This window comes from Cetorhinus maximus, chromosome 15 (genome assembly GCF_964194155.1).
Source record: "Cetorhinus maximus chromosome 15, sCetMax3.hap1.1, whole genome shotgun sequence".
NCBI lineage: Eukaryota > Metazoa > Chordata > Chondrichthyes > Lamniformes > Cetorhinidae > Cetorhinus > Cetorhinus maximus.
In genome coordinates, this window is record NC_135893.1 from 41,888,557 (window position 1) to 41,907,539 (window position 18,983).

At 44.2% G+C, this 18,983-nt stretch overlaps 1 protein-coding gene across 2 annotated transcripts in view; it reads left to right on the forward strand.

Moving 5' to 3' along the window:
- Nucleotides 1–18,983, forward strand: part of LOC144690619 (mucin-5AC) — a 57,472-nt gene that overhangs the window by 5,745 nt on the left and 32,744 nt on the right. For both annotated transcript variants that reach the window (XM_078558299.1, XM_078558300.1), the window contains 4 exons: nucleotides 10,529–10,562; nucleotides 10,662–10,682; nucleotides 16,521–16,695; nucleotides 16,795–16,892. In XM_078558299.1, coding sequence (XP_078414425.1) covers nucleotides 10,529–10,562; nucleotides 10,662–10,682; nucleotides 16,521–16,695; nucleotides 16,795–16,892 — 328 coding nt within the window. The remainder of the gene's footprint in view (nucleotides 1–10,528; nucleotides 10,563–10,661; nucleotides 10,683–16,520; nucleotides 16,696–16,794; nucleotides 16,893–18,983) is intronic.

Consider the following 18,983-nt stretch of genomic DNA (forward strand, 5'->3'; position numbering starts at 1 on the left):
AATCTCTCCTGTTCTTACCACCTGCCATTGGTGTGTGTTGGAAGGATTTACAAACTGATACTCAGCCTGCTTGGCCAGGTTATGAACACACCTTCCTTGGCCATCAAGACTTGGAGTAGGATTTGAACCCAAAGCCTCTTGCTCAGAGGCAGGGATACTACCCACTACACCACAAGAACTTTTAGTGAACAATATATAAGAACATAAGAACTAGGAGCAGGAGTGGGCAACTCAGCCCCTCAATCCTGCCCCGCCATTCAATACGATCATGGATCAATTGGATCTCCTCTCATCCTTCTAAACTCCAGCGAGTATAGTCCTAAACTGCTCAATCTCTCCTCCTAAGACAAGCCCCGCATCTCTGGAATCAATCTAGTGAACCTCCTCTGAACCGCCTCCAATGCAACTACATCCTTCCTCAAGTAAGGGGACTAAAACTGTGCACAGTATTCCAGGTGCGGTCTCACCAATGCCTTGTATAGTTGCAACAATACTTCCCTATTTTTATACTCTATTCCTTTAGCAATAAATGCCAAAATTCCATTTGCCTTCCTTATTACCTGCTGCACCTGCATAATAGCTTGCAGTGATTCATGCAAGAGGACACCCAGATCCCTCTGCACTGAAGCATTCTGAAGTTTCTCTCCATTTAAATAATAAGTCACCTTTTTATTCTTCCAACCAAAATGGATAACCTCACACATATCCATGTTAAACACCATCTGCCAAATTTTGGTCCATTCACCTAACCTGTCCATATCCATTTATAAATTTCTTATCTCTTCATTGCAACTTACTTTCCCACCTATTTTGGTGTCATTTGCAAATTTACCTATAGTACCTTCTATCCCTGAATCCAAGTCATTAATATAGATTTTAAATAGTTGGGGCCCAAGGACCGAACCCTGTGGCACTCCACTAGTTACAGCTTGCCATCCAGAAAAAGACCCTTTTATCCTGACTTTCTGCTTTCTGTTGGTTAGCCAATCCTCTATCTAAGCTAATATATTACCCCTAACTTTGGGTGATCTTATCTTGTGTATTAATCTTGTGTGGCACCTTATCAAAGGCCTTCTGGAAATCCAGATATACTACATCTACAGGATCCCCATTATCCACTTTGCTTGTCACATCTTCAAAGAACTCAAGCAAATTAGTCAAACATGATTTATTCTTCATAAAACCATGCTGACTCTGATGGATTGCATTTTGACTTTCCAAATGCCCCATTACTACTTCCTTAATAATGGATTCCAACAATTTCCCAACGACAGACATTAAACTAACTGGTCTATAGTTTCCTACTCTCTGCCTCCCCCCTTTTTGAATAAGGGCATTATATTCACATTTTTCCAATCCACTGGAACCTTTCCAGAATCCAGGGAATTTTGGAATATTATAGACAATGCATCCACTATCTCCGCTGCCACTTCCTTTAAGACCCTGGGATGTAGGCCATTAGGTCCTGGGGACTTGTCACCCTTTAATCCCAATAGCTTGCTCAGTACTTTTTCGCTAGTGATGGTGATTGTTCTAAGTTCCTCCTTCTCTATACCCTCTGCACTACCTGTTACTATTGGGGTGGTACTAGTGTCCTCCACCACGAAAACTGAGGCAAAATATTGATTAAGCGTCTCTGCCATTTTTGTGTTCACCACTATTAACTCCCCAGTCTCGTCCTCCAAGGGACCAACATTCACTTTAGCTAGTCTCTTTCCTTTTATATACTTGTAGAAGCTTTTGCTATCAGGTTTTACATTTTGCGCTAGTTTTCTTTCATAATTTATCTTTGCTCTTTTTATTATTTTTTTAGTAACCCTTTGTTGATCTTTGTTTATCACAAACAAATTTATTTTAATATGGTGAGAAGTCAGGAGTTTCCATATTTAATTTTTTGTTGGAAAAAAAATCATTAGCAATTAATCATATGACCGTCATCTCACAAAATTTATTTTCTAAGCACATATGACTATCAGGATCCCGATACTAATCTCGCTGACAAGCATTCTCTTCTTTTTAAATCTCTTAAAATACCTTTCATTTGTCCTGTGTCATGAAATGTAAGGACACTGGTTCCTTCTCACGATTCCGTTCATGATTAGGTTAGTGTCAAACAAGCAAGTCGAAGGGCAAATCCTCCCAGAATTCTCTTGTGCCAGGCCTGCTGTTCTTTGCCAGCACAGAGTTGGTATAGGGTGCGACTAGACTGAGGGCTAAAGGAAAAAGGAGAATGCATTTTTTAAAAACTACCAGGGGCCAAAGCAAATAAATTTTTCTCCAGACTCGGGATTGTTCCTCTGCTCTGTAAGGTTAGACATTTTGTGAGATGTTCTTGATTTAGTCAAATGGCTGATAGGTTTCAATTGCCTCCAATATCCGGCTTAATTAATGAGTAGCTGGTAAAGTATATCTTCTGCCCAAAATAAGCTGCAGTATGAAGGCACTGCATTATCCCTCACTCCACACATCTACTTTGAACTGGAATGGTTTTCAGAAGCATTTTACTGTTGTAGTTTCTGAAAGCTTTTTATATATTTTGACACATGAGCTTCTGACATATCTTGCTTAGTGATTATGATGGGCTGTGTTCTTTTGTAAATACTTAAAACACTATCTGTTCTTATATTACGTGCATAAAACCATTTCAAATAAATGCAATAAATTAGTGCAGAGTGAAAGTTGGTATTCCCAACATAAATTAGCCCATCCAGTATCTTAACCCATATCAAGTTCTGTTCACCCATCACCTCTCTATACACTGACCTCCATTGGCTCGTGGTCCCTGAACACCTCCATTTTAAAATTCTCATCCTGATCCTCAAATCCCTCCATGGTCACATTTCCTCCCTATCTCAGTATATGCCTCCAACACTATAGCATCTGAGAACTTTGCATTCCTCCAACTTTAGCCTTTTGTCCAGCATACCTCACCACTACTCCCACCCAGCATTCCTTCATTCAAGCATTGGCAGCTGTGCATTCATTTTTTAATTCGTTCATGGGATGTGGACATTGCTGGCTAGGCCAGCATTTATAACCCATTCCCAATTGCCCTTGAGAAGGGAGTTCCAGGATTTTGACCCAGTGACTGTGAAGGAATGGCGATATAGTCCCAAGTCAGGATGTTGTGCAACTTGAGGGGGAACTTGCAGGTGGTGGTGTTCCCATGCACCTGCTTGTCCTTCTAGGTGGTGAGTTTGTAAAGTGCTGTCAAAGGAGCTTTGGTGAGCTATGCAGTGCATCTTGTAGATGGTACACATGCTGCCACTGGAGGGAGTGAATGTTTGAGGATGTGTTGCCAATCAAGTGGGCTGCTTTGTCCTGGATGGTGTCAAGCTTCATAACTTTTGTTGGAGCTGCACTCATCCAGGCAAGTGGAGAGTATTCCACCACACTCCTGACTTGTGCCTTGTAGTAGGTGGACAGGCTTTGAGGAATTGAGAGGTGACGGTAATGCCATTGATTGTCAAGGTGACAATCACCTTAGATTAGATTCGCTCTTGCTGGAGATGATCATTACCTGACATTTGTGTGGTACGTATGTTACTTGCCAGAATGTTACTTGCCAAGCTTGAATATTGTCCAGGGGCAGGATTTTAACCTGATTGGGTGGGTGCGGCGGGTGAGCCCAGGAGCAGCCGTGAAATCAACCACCGCCTGCGATTGGACCCCAACCGCGATTTCATGTTGGCTGGCCAATTAACGGCCAGCCAGCGTGAATTACGCGCTGCAACGCTTAGCACTGCCTGGGTGGTGGGGGGAGGAGGGTGAGCATGGAAGTCAGTGCATGCGCGTAGGTGCACTCAATGAAAGCTCTCTGAAGGCACAGAGCTGCCTCAGGGAGCTGAAGGTTTTTAACATTAAAAATAAGCAATTGAAAAATAAGGAAAACATGTCCCCTCATGTGAATCTGTCACATGAGCAGGGGCATGTTAAAAATTAGTTAAATTTTTTTTAAAAATCACTCGTTGAAACCTTATCCCGCCCGTGGATGAGGTTTCCTGAAAAATGCAGAGGCCGCTTGGCCTATTCACCCACCCACCAACTGAACAGTTGGGCGAGCAGCGAAAAATCCTATTTAATTAATTGATTAAGGGCTTTAATGGGTCTCTTAATTGACAGTGGGCGTGCTGCTGCCTCTCGCATGTGCCCGCCAAGTGAAATATCGTAAAAGTGCACGATGACATTGGGCTGCACTATTTTTTTCCTGTTCATGTCGGGCATGCGCCTGCCCAACGAGGGAGAAATTCTGCCCCAGGTCTTGCTGCATATGGACACGGTCTGCTTCAGTAACTGAGGAATCACAAATGGTGCTGAACATTGTGCAATCATCTGCGAATATCCCCACTCCTGACCTTATGATGGAGGGAAGGTCATTGATGAAACAGCTGAAGATAATTGGGCCGAGGACACTACCCTGAGGAACTCCTGCAGCAATATCTCTGGACAGGGCTGATAGTTCTCTAACAATCACAATCATCTTCCTTTGTGCTAGATATGACTCCAGTGGAGAGATCTCCCCCTGATTCCCATTGACTCCAGTTTTGCTAGGACTCCTTGATGTCATATTCTGTCAAATGCTGCCTTGATGTCAAGAGTAGTAACTCACACCTCACCTCTGGTGTTTTACTCTTTTGTCCATATGTGAACCAAGGCTGTATTGAGGGCAGGAGCTGGGTAGCCCTGGCAGAACCTAAACTGAGATTCATATATAAACTGAGCATATTGACTACCTCTGGAGTTTCCTTCCTAAACATTTCTCCTTTAAGGCCCTTCTTATAACATACCTCTTGGAAACCTATATGTTTGACCAACCTTTTTGTCGTTTGGCCTAATATCTCGGTTTTTGGCACGTTGTCAACTTTTTTCTGATTGCACTCCTATATGAACCTTGGGACACCTTTCCACATTAACTTGGTAGCGTTCCATCTCCGAGACGATGGTTTGCGCTGCTGTAGCTAACTCTGTGTTAAACATCACCTGGTGTGGCTCAGGAACCCAAATCTGGCATAGTAGTCTCTGCCGTATTTGCTGCAGAGGAAGACAGTGGGCTGAGAAGATGCATGATTCACTAGCCTCTGTTTTCTCTGGGTGGTCTTCTCTTCTCTGAGCTTTTCATTTCTGTTTGCCTTTTCAAATGCCCTTCCAAATAATCAGCCTCCAGAGGTCACAGCCGTCAGTGACTGTCTCCCAGTTATCAGTGTTAATGTCCGCCATTTTCGTGTCTTGCTTGCAGGTGTCCCTGTAATGAAGATATGGAAACCCAGGTGGTCATGACCAGTGGTCAGTTCACTGGTCTTTAGGTAAAAGGCATGGTCAAGCCAGCGCAGACATCTTTGGTTCAGCAATGGGTGAATGCTGATGAAATTAGCACAATCCAGGAGCTCTGAGTCGGTGACCTTGTCCTGCTAAGAGATGCTGAGGATATCAGCGAAGGTGGAAGCTGTTCAGCCTTTTCCTTTGCCTAGCAAGTGTTGTCCAGGCCTCAGCCCTGTAGAGGAAAGTGCTGAAGACGCAGGCCCGGTAGGCTCAGTTTAGTGTTCTCAGTCAGGTTGTTGTTGTTCCACACTCTCCTATTCTGCTCAGACAGAACAGCTGCAACTTTTTCAACGCACATGTTGATTTCAGCATCAAGTGACAGGTTGCTGGTGATTGTGGAGCCTAGATATTTGAAGCTATCAACAACCTCAAGCATCAATTGTCAATGCTGATTGATAGTACAATGGCAACATCCTGGATCAAGGCATTTGTATTTCTGATGCTGATGGTCACATCAAACTCTTTGCAGGTGTGACAGAGCCTGTCCAATTGTCCCTGAAGGTGTCCCTCGGTGTGGAATGTTAGTACGGCATCGTCAGCATAGAGCAACTCTCTGATGAGGACTTGGTGCACTTTTGTCTTGGATCACATGCGGGAAAGGCTGAACAGCTTTCTGTCAGTTCTGTTATGTAAGTAGAAACCCTGGTCAGAATTTTACGCGCAAGTAGAGGGCGCATGCATGACCCGGAAGAGCATTTAATCTCGTGAGAAAATGTCAGACGTGCGTCCCAACGTCATTGTGCACTTGAGTGATATTTCGGTCAGTGGGCGTTCACGGGACTTGGAAGCGCACCCACCGACAATTATTCAGGCAATTAAGGCAATCAAAAGTCATAGCACCCTCGCCTTTGAATCAGAGAGTTGTGGGTTCATGTCCCACTCCCGGAAACCAAGAACTGTGATTGTACTCGAAAGAGATGCAATCTGTGACTGTTGATAACTCGAAAGAGTTTCCCTGTTTTCAAAGGAGCCATTTTTTTGCTGATTGACCTGTTACCTTTTGGATTCCATCATGCATGCCCCTAGCATTCCCTGTGTTAGAGAACATCTGGATATTCCAGTAAAGCTATTACCAGTAGTCATTGGCGCACCGCCTATCAATCTGTTGGACTTTACTTGGGGCAACTCTTATTGTAACTTAGAGTCCTCTTACCCGGATCTCTCTTGCAATTAATGAGAGCAGACCACTTGGCTTCAATAACAGGTTATGTCACAGTGATGTTAGCCTCGAAACAGCCTCGATATGTTGAGAGTGCAGTACTGTAGATGGTGCCTTGAAGTTTCGCTTCTGCAATCTGTGTGAGAATGACAGAGAGCATCTGTTCAATCAAGTTGAGGAACTGTTGGTTTTTATCTGGTAGGCACTATGGCTGATGTTGATACAAGGAAGGCCTCCTTGCTTTAGCGATACGTTTAGAAATGAAAGCTGCCACAGCCTTGGGTTTAATACATGCTTGGGAAAAATTGATAGATAGCTTACCTGTTCTTAACTTACCTGTGACCCAAGCTATGTTGTTGATATCCCGAATTTGGTCTTTATTGTACCTCTGTCTCCAGTATACAAATAGTCATTTGGTCATACAAAACTGAGTATTGCTGAAAAAAGACCATACCCAACCAGACCATGCTTGCAAAACTCAAAACACAGGGCAGAATTGTTCCAGATTTGCACTAAATTTGGTAGCGGACGGGTAAAATGATGTTTTATGCATCGGCTGCTATGATGGGTTTTCACGCCATATCATCCCAAACCCGCCGCATCAGTTGTGCATTCCAGGGAAACACAGTGTTTCGATGGCGGGCGGGCGCTCATTCGCCTGCCATGCCATCACCTCGCCGCTTCATCAAGCCGGGCGCCATATTTAAAGTCCAGCCGCGTGTAAATATCTCAGTGTTTCCAGCCCATGACTACTGCAGGGAAGATTTCTAAGGAAGGCAAAAAGACTGCTGCCCCCAGGTTTAGTGACGCATCACTGGAACGCCTTTTGGATGCCATGGAGGCCTGCTGTAATGTCCTCTATCCTCGCTCTCACTTCAGGATCGGCAGTGGCGTGACCAACCAGGCTTGGGAGGCAGTGGCAGTGGTGATCAGTCTCAATGCTGCACAAAAGAATTTGGCCATCCAATGCAGATAGAGGATGAATGGTCTCATCCGTGCATCCAGAGTATGGCAACCATCTCATCACTCTAAACTCACACACTCAAGCCCATCACTGATTCACTGGCATCTCACTCACTGTCAGCTCAAGGGACATCACCACCCATTCTCACACACATACCATCACATGTCCATCTGGCCTCATCTCCTCTGGAGCCCTCACCATCTTGAGGCCACTTGCACAGATCAACATGTGCCCCCCCACACACCCTGGGTTACCCTCCTTCCCTAGTACAGTCCTTGTCCAGCAGCCTCTTCCCTTGCTTGAGGCCACTTCTCCCCCTTCGCCAAGCAAACCCTAGCCCTGCAGCCATTGAAAAGCCACCCACATGTGGCTGATATGGTAGGTAGAGACCTGCTGTGAGCCCCCTTAAAAATGATATGGTGTTCTCTGTGAAGCCTGGCGCTGATGACTGCAAGTGCAAGGTACGCAAACAAACCTTGAAGTCTTAAGCGAAGTGCAGCCCGCCAGGATGATTCCGGTGGTCAGGCCTAATAATGATATGCTGATATATTGCAATGAGGTTCCTGATGTCCAATGGCTGAGAACACAGCCCACCATCGGTGGGCTTTGCGGACAATCACAAACTGGTTTCACGCCATCGTGAAACTGATCGTGCCATATTGTCCGTTTAAGTCACCAAACATGTCCAATGCTGCAGTGTCCAACCACAGTTGTCCCGGCCACAGTGTCCAACATTAGACTTGATTCTGCGATTGGACAACATTTGCTAAATAATCCTCAATGTGCTCAGAATTACGCTGACAACCAATCTAAGATTGTCAGTCGGGCTCGCAGTGTGGCGTATTTGCATATACTGGAAGCTACATATATTTACACACAGGGCCCTGTTCTTTGCAGACAGAAAGAACATGTACACACATTGTGCCTGTTTCAGCTAAACAAAATAAGTGATAGCCATTCACTGGTTCATTCCTCAGGGCAATGCCTTGACCAATCAACGTCAAGCTACGTGGTTTAAATTTCGAACAATGCTTAGCAGTTACCTGTCAGTCACCATTAACTGGTGCATTCTTCATGGCAACGCCTCTACCAATCACAGTCCACTTGCCAATCAATCAGCACTCTCTTCTCATACAGTATAAAGTTGTTGCTCCTCCTGACATTGATATTCTTGCAATTGTCCTGATGAGTGCAAGATGGAAAGCTTCAACAAAATGTCCTTTTTCAGCAATACTCAAGCTCTGTACTACCAAATTACTAAAAATAAAAGAACTTTGAGGCTTGCATCCTAGCTCTGGCACACACGCTGTGGTTGCAGCATGTATTCAGAATGCTGTTCAGCGAGCCACATCTGATGATGATCAGATCCAGCTGGTGCCAATGATACCTTGTGGCATGGTTCATTCTGAAAGAAGGTGTTAGTTACACAAAGCTCATGGTAGCAGTGAAGTTCAAGTAGTCTCTGTCCATCTTCATTTATCTTTCCCGGACTATGATGCCCAAGGCAGGACGGCCACGCCTCATGGTCCTAATCCATTCCTGTTGAAATCCCCCAGTAGGTAAAGATATTCTGTTTTTGGGATTCTGCTGATAGCAGTGTCAAATTCCTCATAGAACTGATCTTTCGCCTCTGTAGTGGAGCACAGTATTGGAATATAGGTGCTCATAAGGTTAACTGACCCTGTTTGAGTTGATAGGGGGATGGAGAGAACATGTTCTGAACCATTTGTGGGGGACTTTATCATTGAGGAGTTGGCATCTTCTTTCTTTTTGTTTGTTTTGTTTGTTTGCCTGGTGCAATGAATTCCATCCACTTATCAAGCAGAGACTCCAAGCTCCAAACAGCCATTGAAACAGATGGATCATAGCAGGTCAGCACCTTACTAAATCGGAGTCTGCCCCCTTGAGAACCAGTGGCTGACCACTGGGACATGATGGTCCCTCCCACCATCAGAGTATGCATTCTCTACAACAATTGAGTTGAGCTTATCCCTCATAACTGCTGTCTCCCATGTTGGGTTAATGCTTTGCGGAAAAACTTGAGTTTCCTCTCTATGATGCAAGCCTGGTTAATATTTATGGAGACCCTGGGCTGCCCAAATGTCAGGGTTCCCCTCTTGACCTCCCCGTCTGAATCCAAAGGAATGCAAAGCACTACATTTGGCACTGGCATGGTCGTAGGAGCTGCCGGGGTGATGACATATTTAGACATCAGTCCGCCTTTGGGCTCCACTCCAGATTTTTTGTCAGGGTTTACTCTCTTAGTCTTCAACTCTCCTGAGGTATCCACAAGGCAGTGAAACTATTCCCCCATAGCTGGAGTGTCAGGGCTTGTCCATATGCTGGTGAACCTGCACACTGCATGTCTGGGGGCCAATCTCCTCCTAGTTCCTCTGAAGCCTTGGCCTGGGGCTGTGAGGAACCCAGTTTCTGTGTGTCGCCACAAGGAGGCACAACTGAGGAATTGCTGATGGAAAGACTGTGTATTAACAGGGAGAGACTTACACATTGAACTCTTTTTTTGCATTACTGCTAGCCAGCAGAGTGGGATGGAAACGAGAAGCAAACCAAGACATGAAAAGAGGGAAGCATGCTTACTCTCTTTGCCTACACACTAGATGCATCACATCGACATGTTGGGCACATTGCAAATCTTGCACAGTTTTCAACATTAAAGCTACTATATAAATGCAAAATATTGCTGTTGAGCATTCTATTAGTGCACAAATGATGAATATGTTTAAATGACAGTCCTCCATCTGCTATTTTAATTAATGGATTAATTACTGGGTGAATATTTTAGTTGAAATATAGGGCGCATGAATGTCAAACCTTAGTTTGCACATGTCGTGAATAATAATTACTTATCTATAGAGCTGTTTTGTGGTCTCTCCTCTGTGAGAGTTTATTAAATATTGTAATGCAGATATACTAAACGTTCCTATTGAAAGAGATCTATAAATCATAATTTATTGTTGCAAAGCTATGCATGTTTTAGTTGGTTCAACCATCACTCCCCGCAGTGATTCTTTATTAGCCAGGTGTGCTGAAATGTTTCTTAACTGTATCTTTATATCTAATTCTAGACATTCATAATTATTTCCATACTTTGCACCAACAGTAAGTGTTATCATTTATATTTTGCTGTTTAAGATCTTTTTATTCATTTTGAACAATTTTCAAATGGCATCTAACTGAACTATTTGTTTCTGTTACCAGGTTATGCTTTTGAATGCCAAGGTATCTCTCCAAAGAATTTGTTTTTTTTTGATCCATTCCAGCTTTTATAATTTTGACTATAATATCTAAGGTGTAATCTTAAAATCTTCATCCGGTATGTTTAATTTTAAGACCTGCTGCAAGTTAATTCACTTATTGGCAGGTCTCAGTGCAGAGTGGCTCTTGTAACAATGGGCAGGATTTTCCAGCCCCACCCAGAAGCAGGAATCTCTGGTCCCGCCGAAGTTAACGGATGTTTCAATGGCTCACCACATCTGCCACAGGGGAACCCGCCATGGCAGGGCTGGAAAATCTCTGCCAATATCTTGTGCAGTGTCAGTTACAAGTACATGTGTTCATTAACATATTCATCAGCATGGAATTCCGTTCAGGGCTGAGGTGGAGGAGTGGTGGATCTCCACTGCAGAAACCATGAAGCTAACAGCATGGATGCCCATTTGCCAATGTTATATTCTGGCCCAGATAGGCCTGTGTTCCCTCTGATGGGGCAACAGCGTCGCATTCAAGTTCACTCAGTCCACGGAGAAGATGTACAATTTATGCCATCATTGGCAGGGGTGCCAGCCCATAGAGTCAAGTTTTTAAAAATTATTTCACAGGATGTGGATGTTGCTGGCTTGGCTAGCATTTATTGCCCATCCCTTGAGAAGGTGATGCCTTCAGGAATTGGATTGAGAAGGAGGCGGTGATCTGCCTTCTAGAACTGCTGCAGTCCATGTGCTGTAGGTACATCCATTGTTGTTAGGGAGTTCCGGTATTTTGTACCAGTGACAGTGAAGGAACAGCGATATAGTTCCAAATCAGGATGATGAGTGACTTGGAGGGGAACTTGTAGGTGGTGGTGTTCCCATGCATATGCTGCCCCTGTCCTTCTAGTCTAGGTGGTAGAGGTCACAACAAGATTCTGTGATCCTGTGTGAAGTTGAGTGAAGGGCAGCAATTGGAAACAAATTGGATGAAGTTTCCCACCATTAACTGGAAGTTCCTCTACAAGCCACTCACCATCCTGATTTGGAAATATATTGCCGTTCCTTCACTGTCGCTGGGTCAAAACCCTCCCTTATAGCACTGTGGGTGTACCTACACCACATGGACTGCAGCAGTTCAAGAAGGCAGCTCAACACCACCTTCTCAAGGGCAATTAGGGATGGGCAATAAATGCTGGTGTAGCCAGTGACGCCCACATCCCATAAATTAATTTTAAAATAGTTTCAGGCAAGAGCAAGAAACAACACTGATACAGTCATCAATGTACCAGGAAAAGAGTTGAGGGAGGGAACCTGAGTAGGGCTGCAACAAGGACAGTTCCACATATCCCAGAAAAGGACAGCTAGGTGCCATATGGATACCAATATTTTATTTGGAGGAATTAAGTTGAGTTAAAAGAGAAATTGGTCAATGGGGGAAAAAGTTTACCGTAATTCTCCCAGTTTCTTTACTTCCGTTGCACCTGTTCTGATGATGCAACCTTTCAGAACAGTGCTTTTGAGATGTCTTCTTTTTTCCTCAAACGAGGATTTCCCTACTGTGGTTGACAGGCCCTCAACCGCGTCCTCCCCCAATTTCCCACATTTCTACTCTCACCCCATCCCCTCCTTCAAAGAAGCATGTGAAGGTTCCCCTTGTCCCCACCTTCCATCCCACCAATCATTTCCAGCACCTCCAGCCTGATGTCACCACCAAACACATCCTTCCCTCCCTTCCCCTTTCAGCATTCTGAAGGGACTGTTTCCTCTGCAGCACCCTAGTCCACACCTCAATCACCCCCACTCCCGTCCCCTTTCCACGGCACCTTTTTATGTGAGCACAGGAAATGTAACACCTGACCTTTACCTCCACTCTAACTCACTATCCAAGGCCCAAAACACTCCTTCCAGGTGAAGCAGTGATTTACATGTACTTCTTTCAGTTTAGTATGCTGTATTCACTGCTCAAAATGCAATCTCCTTTACACTGGAAGGCCTCACGCAGATTGGGTGATCACTTTGCGGAACACCTCCACCATGTCCCCAAACTTCGGATTGCTTTCCCTTTTAATTCCCCAACTTGCTGTCATTCTCTCATTTCTGTCCTTGGCCTACCACAGTGTTCCAGAGAAGCTCCATACAAGTTTGAGGAACAGCACCTCATCATTCGATTAGGTACTTTGCAATTTTTTCCACTCAACATTGAGTTCAACAATTTCAGACCGTAATCTCTTGCTCACCCCCCATCCCCCCTCCCCCATTTGTCTCATTTTTGATCTTAACCTTGATTTTCTGGTTTTTGATTTTAGACAGCAGCTGATTATTATTCTGCCATGCATACCTCACCTGGACATGGCTTTTTTGTTGTTGTCCCATTTCCATTCCCTTTGTCTATTCTCACCAACTCTTTTGCTGTTTGATTTCTCCTGTCTTCCAATCACAGATCATCCATTTTGTTTCTTTTGCACCCTCCCCCTTTTCAGCTCTTTAAAAGCTATACCATTTTGAAATTTTCCCAGTTCTGCTACAAGATTACAACCTGAAAAGCTAACTCTATTTCTCTCTCCACAGATGCTGCCTGACCAGCTGAGTATATCCAGGCTAGCACTTTCTGTTTTTATATTAGTCATTTCTATTCCTGGACCTTTTCTATTTACCCTTTGATTTATGAATTTTATTTTCTAATAAAACTCATTAGGTATGATTTTGTCTGCATTTATTTACTGATCTAAAGTTGGTGAGAATGTTTTCCATAATGCTACGGGAAACTGACCTTTACTGGAAAGTTATTAAATAAATGGGAATGAGGTCCATGGTCAATCACCCATTCCGTAAGAATCTACAGCCCACCTGCCACATCATTCAACATGTGCCTAAAAAAATTCCAGGAAACCCGCTTCCAATAGTTGACCTGGAACAGAATTCCAGGTTGGGGGAGATGGTGATGTCATGGTAATGTCACTGGACTATTAATCCAGAGAGCCAGGCTAATGTTTTGGGACAAGGGTTCAAATCCCACCAAGGCAGCTAGGGGAATTTAAATTCAGTTAATAAATCTGGAATATAAGCTAGTCTTAATAATCGTGAGTGTGCAACTATCATCAATTGTCAAAAGACATGTCTAGTTCTCTAATGTCCTTTAGGGAAGGAAATCTGTCATTCTTACCTGGTCTGGCCTACATGTGACTCCAGGCCCACAGCAATGTGGCTGACTCTTAACTCCCTCTGAAATGACCTAGCAAGCTATTCAGTTCAAGGGCAATTAGGGATGGGCAGCAAATACTGGCCTTGACAGAGATGCCCACATTCCATGAAAAGAGCATTCCACCTAGTCCCAATCTGTACTTACTGAACAGTATCAACCATCTGTTTCATTTCACTTCAACCAGATTATTCTTCAGTATGCTTACATAGAAACACAGAAACTAGGGGCAGGAGTAGGCCATTTGGACCTTTGAGCCTGCTCTGCCATTCATTATGATCATGGCTGATCATCTAACTCAATAGCCTGCTCCCACTTTCTCCCCACACCCTTTGATCCCTTTCGCCCCAAGAGCTATATCTAACTCCTTCTTGAAAACATACAATGTGTTGATCTCAACTACTTTCTGTGCTAGCAAAGGAAGGATTGGGAGCAATTTAGAATTCAGCAAAGGAGGACCAAAGGATTGATTAAGAAGGGGAAAATAGAGTATGAGAGTAAGCTTGTGGGGAACATAAAAACCGACTGTAAAAGTTTCTATAGGTATGTGAAGAGAAAAAGATTGGTGAAGACAAATGTAGGTCCCTTACAGTCAGAAACAGGGGAATTTATAATGGGGAACAAAGAAATGGCTGGCCAACTAAATACATACTTTGGTTCTGTCTTCACAAAGGAGGATACTAATACTAATAACTCCCTATATTTTGCTTTTAGGACCTAATCCCTTTTTTTACCTATGTTGTTTGTACCAATGTGTACCACGACCACTGGCTGTTCACCCTCCCCCTTCAGAATGTCCTCTAGCCGCTCTGAGACATCCTGTACCCTAGCACCAGGGAGGCAACATACCATCCTGGAGTCTCATTTGCAGCCACAGAAACGCCTATCTATTCCCCTTACAATTGAATCCCCTAAAACTATTGCATTCCCACACATTTTACTCCTCCCCTGTGCAGCAGAGCCAACCACAGTGCAATGAATTTGGCTGTTGCTGCTTTCTCCTGAGAGGCCATTCCCCCCAACAGTATCCAAAGCGATATATCTGTTTTGCAGGAGATGAGCCACAGGAGATTCCTGCACTGCCTGCCTAGCCCTCTTGCTTTGCCTGGTGGTCACCCATTCATTCCCTTCCTGCTTGTGGACTCTTTGCCTGCGGTGTGACCACCTCTCTATACGTGCTATCCACGATACTCTCCGCCTTGCGGATGCTCCACAGTGTCCCCAGCTGCTGCTCCAGCTCCAAAACCCGGGCTTCCAGGAGCTGCAGCTGGAGACACTTCGCGCACACATGCTGGCCCTGGGCACTGGAAATGTGCCCGGCTTCCCACATAGAGCAGGAGGAGCACACCATGGCTTTGAGCTCTCCTGCCATGACTTATCTCTTTAAATTAAACCAAACCTTTTGGAAGATACTTAATATCAATTACTCTTGGGCCCTTCTTCCCTGCTCCACGTTGTTACAGAATATAGCCCCTACAAACGATGAACCACAAAATAAGACCTTAAAAACTATCAGCAATAAAAGTAGTAAATGCTTACCCGGCCGTACTCACGGTACTCAAAGGGTCACCTCGTTCCCTCCTCACTGAACTCCCTCAGTCACCCCTGCTCTCCCAGCTTCTCTTCAACACCTGACTTCTCTCGCGCTTCACTTCAACTCCCGGCTCCTCTCGCGCTCCTTTTCAACTCCCGACTCCTCTCGCGTTCCTCTTCAGTTCCCAACTCCTCTCGTGCTTCTCTTCAACCCCTGGCTCCTCTCGTGCTCCTCTTCAACTCCCGACTCCTCTCGCACTCCTTTTCAATTCCTGATTCCTCTTCATCTCCCGGCTCTTCTTGCGCTTCTCTTCAACTACCGACTCCTCTCGCGCTCCTCTTCAACTCCTCACACCTCTCGCGCTCCTTTTCAACTCCCGGCTCCTCTTGCGCTCCTTTTCAACTCCTGACTCCCCTAGGTGCTGCTGCCTTCCTGTCCCAGAGTCCTCTTCTCACTCTCTCCTCCAGGTGCTTCTGACCGCCTCTCCGAGAGTCCTCCTCTTGCACTCTTCTCTAGGTGCTGCTGACTGCCTGTCCCAGAGTCCTCCTCTCGCACTCTCCTCTAGGTGCTGCTGACTGCCTATCCCAGAGTCCTCCTCTCGTTCTCTCCTCTAGGTGCTGCTGATTGCCTGTCCCAGAGTCCTCCTCTCGCACTCTCCTCTAGGTGCTGCTGACTGCCTGTCCCAGAGTCCTCCTCCCACTCTCTCCTCTAGGTGCTGCTGACTGCCTGTCCGAGAATCCTCCTCTCACTCTCTCCTCTAGGCGCTGCTGATTGCCTGTCCCAAAGTCCCCCTCTCGCACTCTCCTCTAGATGCTGCTGACTGCTTGGCCCAGAGTCCTCTTGCTCTCTCCTCTAGGTGCTGCTGACTGCTTGTCCCAGAGTCCTCTCACTCTCTCCTCTAGGTGCTGCTGACTGCCTGTCCCAGAGTCCTCCTCTCGCACTCTCCTCTAGGTGCTGCTGACTGCTTGTCCCAGAGTCCTCTAACTCTCTCCTCTAGGTGCTGCTGATTGCCTATCCCAGAGTCCTCCTCTCGCATTCTCATCTCTGTTATTTATCTCTTTATACTCTTCACGGACTAAGCCACATCCTTTCATTCCACCTGTAAATGTGTTACTTCTTGTTATTACTTTACCTAGGTGCTTTCAAAACCGAGTGGTTTGACCGAGATAACCCATCAGGCAATGGCGATTATGAAGATCTTGTGAATCTCCGAAAAGAATATCTTGATCAGATCTGCAGTAACCCGACTGCCTGTGAAGTGGAGACAACATCAGGAATTCCAGCATCAAATACCGGAGACAACATCCCTGAGTAAGTAATGATTCCTCTCATCTTATTTTGATACTATGACCTGATTTCAAAGCTTATAAAGTGTTTTAACCTATAATTGTTTTAACCTGTATTAAACAGGTGCAGCATTTCTAGTGGATTTGCTTGTGTGAATGCACAGCAAAAAAACAGGATTTGTCAAGATTACAGAATTCGGTTTACCTGCCCTGAGTCTATCTGTAAGTACTGGATATCTGTAAAGTTGATGTGTTGAATTTTAGTGTTACATATTTTTTTCTACTCCTCTTATACGAGATTTTTTTTGGCCTCTGTACTTTTGATCAATCAGACAGGTGTATGCCAAATCCCAAAAGCCTTTGAGAAATTTGCATTAATATCAGGGCATTTTTTTGGGTATAAACATTGACATGGAAGATCAGAAGAGCCCCAAATTTTCAACCCTTTCTTCATTCTTGTATTTCCTCATACAAGGCGCATCCTGATGAATCTTTGCCTTATACTTTCTATTGCTTTATTCCAGGAAGCCAGTTGATGTGGGTTAGAACTGGGGCAATATTTTAGGCACTTTTATATTTATTTGCAGAGTTACACATGACAAGCATAGACCTGATAAACCAACAATCACAGTCTCAATCTGTATCTATTTATAGGATTCATGTGCATCACCAGTTAATGCCCACCACATGTGTTCAATTAATATACAATTTACAGATCCCCTTCTCCTTTTAAGAGTTAACATGTACAATCAAAACTTCAAACAAATCAAAAAGCTCCAAAGCATTATACTGAATCACTCCTCCTCAAGGGCCCCTAACAATTTCTTCCTTTTATGTATTTTTGAAAACAGTTGAGGACTTGCATCCACCCATTTACTTTCAGACTTTTTTTTTTCTCCAACATTTGCTTCAAGTCAGAAAGGTCATTGAGTAACTTTTCTCACTCACACTTTTCATACATTATCCCACAATGGACAATTATCTAAATAAACATTCAGTGGGTAAGCTATCTTCAATACGTCCTTTGTATAGAATCTCACTCAAAATATTTGACAAATAGAATCCTATATCCAATGCTTCCACAAAAGCCAGTGTCTCAGCTGCCAAAGTACTTTTAATAACCATTTTATTTCCTTAGCTTTCCAAGCTAAGGGACAACATGTAAATAGTGGCATTAAATACAGAAGCAAGGAGGTTATGGTCAACGTTTATAAAACACAGGTTCAACCTCAACTGGAGTATTGTCTTCCAATTTTGGGTGCCACGCTTTAGGAAGAATAAAAGATTTACCATAAAAATTACAGGGTTCAGGGACTTCAGCTATGAGGATAGATTGGAGAAGCTGGGGCTATTCTCCTTAGCATTGCATCTCTAGCACACAGTTCCATAAGTGATGAGACCTGAATCCCTTGTGTCACTGAAATTTGAGAGACCCCATGCATAGAGCCATAGAATGGTTACAGCACATTTGGCCAGTCGTGTCTGTGCTGGCTCTGTGCAAGCTCATCCAGTCCCACTCCTCTGTCCTAACCGTGCAACATTGCAATATTTTTCTCTTCAGGTGTTCATCCAATTATGTTTTGAAAGCTATGATTGTATCTGCCTCCAACACTTTCTCAGGCAAAGCATTCTGGATTCCAACTCCGCTCTGTATAAAAAACAAATCATGTCCACATTGGTTCTTTTGAAAATCACTTTAAAATTAGCATCCTCCGGTTCTCGACCCTTCTTACAGAGGAAACAGTTTCTCTCTCCATCAACTCTGTCCAGATTCCTATGATTTTGAACACTTTTATCAAGTCTCCTCTCAATCTTGTCTTCCCTAAGGAGATCAATCCCAGCTTCACCAATCTATCTACTGAACTAACGTCTCTCATCATAAAGATAAAAGCAAAAAACTGCAGATGCGGGAAATCCAAAACAAAAACACCTGGAAAAACTCAGCAAGTCTGTCAGCATCTGCAGAGAGGAACACAGTTAATGTTTTGAGTCCGAATGACCCTTCATTCAACAGAACTAAGTAAAAATAGAAGAGAGGTGAAATATAAGCTGGTTTAAGGGGGGGTGGGACAAGTAGAGCCAGTGATAGGTGGAGATAACCAAAAGATGTCACAGACATCTTTGTCCAAAAGGATAAAGAGGTGTTGAAGGTGGTGATATTATCCAAGGAACGTCTCTTAGCCCTGGACCATTCTCATTAATCTTTCCTGTAGTCTAACGCCTGCACTTTCTTCCTAAAGTGTAATGCCAAGGATTGGAGGAATTACTCCAGTTGAGTCTGAACCAGTAATTTATAAAGATGCATCATAACTT